Here is a 1,122-nt window from a genome sequence, read left to right as displayed (position 1 = left end):
AGGAAGTAACGATCGACCTAGCCAGCGCCAAAAAAACTTATTTCGGCAGCGAAAACAACAAACTAGGGCCGCTCTGGACTAAAATCAAAAGAGGGAATATAGTTGACCTGACCAAGGCCAAAGGAACCACAAAAGAGTTAGGAACAGTCACAGACACGACCGAACTCCATAAACTTTTAAGTTATTATTACACGGTCAACAAAGAAGAACAGAAAAAGACAGCGGAGAAAATAACTAAACTAGAGACCGAACTAGCAGATCAAAAAGGCAAATCCCCTGAAAGCGAGTGCAATAAAATATCTGACGAACCCAAATGCAACGAAGAGAAGATATGCAGTTGGCATAGGGAGGTTAAAGCGGGAGAAAAGAACTGCCAATTTAACTCAAAAAAACGAAAGAGAAAGGAATTTCTGTAACACAACCTCAAACTGGAGGAGGAACCGAAGCGACAACAGAGAAATGCAAAGGGAAATTGGAAGATACCTGCAAGAAGGAGAGCAACTGCAAATGGGAAGGCGAAACTTGCGAAGAATCCTCTATTCTAGTAAACAAAAAATTCGCCCTCATTGCTGCTGCGTTTGCGGCCTTGCTTTTTTAGCATAACGTTCCCCCTCAACTTTTTTCCTTAAAGAACTTTGCCACTCTGATATATTTTAATACCTTGTATTGAAAATGTGAAAATTAGTGAAATTTTTGAAATTCAGATGAGTATGAAAAATGTGTATGATAGCAGCATATAGGTATAAAGTTGTATGGAGATCGGGTATTAAAAAATTAGATATATTCTAATTTAGTTCATGGATATCAGTTATATTTATAATAGTAGTAGTAATATAATAAATGATAATAATAATAATAATGATAGGAGAGTGCTATGATAGTACATATGCTAACATTATAGTAACAGTATTAGTGAAGACTAAAGCCGCGGCCAAAAGAGAAGTGCTTAAAACAATTCCGGAAATGTAATTAAATTATGTGAATGAGACGGAATGAGTAGGTATAAAAAGAATATTATTATAAAAGAAAATTCATGGAGTATTGCAGATTACACTTGCTCTCAAGCGAGCAAATGAACAAACAACTATCATAAAACACAGTATGGAGGGCACGATCGTAGTG

General features: G+C 36.3%; 1 pseudogene across 1 annotated transcript in view; it reads left to right on the top strand.

The window, feature by feature from the left end:
• The window catches only part of TEOVI_000033400:pseudogene, a 1,572-nt pseudogene extending 974 nt beyond the window's left edge, over window positions 1–598 (top strand). The window contains 3 exon segments of the mRNA in view: window position 1; window positions 3–386; window positions 389–598. The exon segment at window position 1 is cut by the window's left edge and continues 974 nt beyond it. Of these exon segments, the coding sequence occupies window position 1; window positions 3–386; window positions 389–598 (595 nt within the window).
• Window positions 599–1,122: the final 524 nt, after the last annotated feature.

This window comes from Trypanosoma equiperdum (genome assembly GCF_001457755.1).
Source record: "Trypanosoma equiperdum strain OVI genome assembly, contig: ctg_154, whole genome shotgun sequence".
Classification (NCBI taxonomy): domain Eukaryota; phylum Euglenozoa; class Kinetoplastea; order Trypanosomatida; family Trypanosomatidae; genus Trypanosoma; species Trypanosoma equiperdum.
This window is presented reverse-complemented; position numbering and strand designations above follow the sequence as displayed.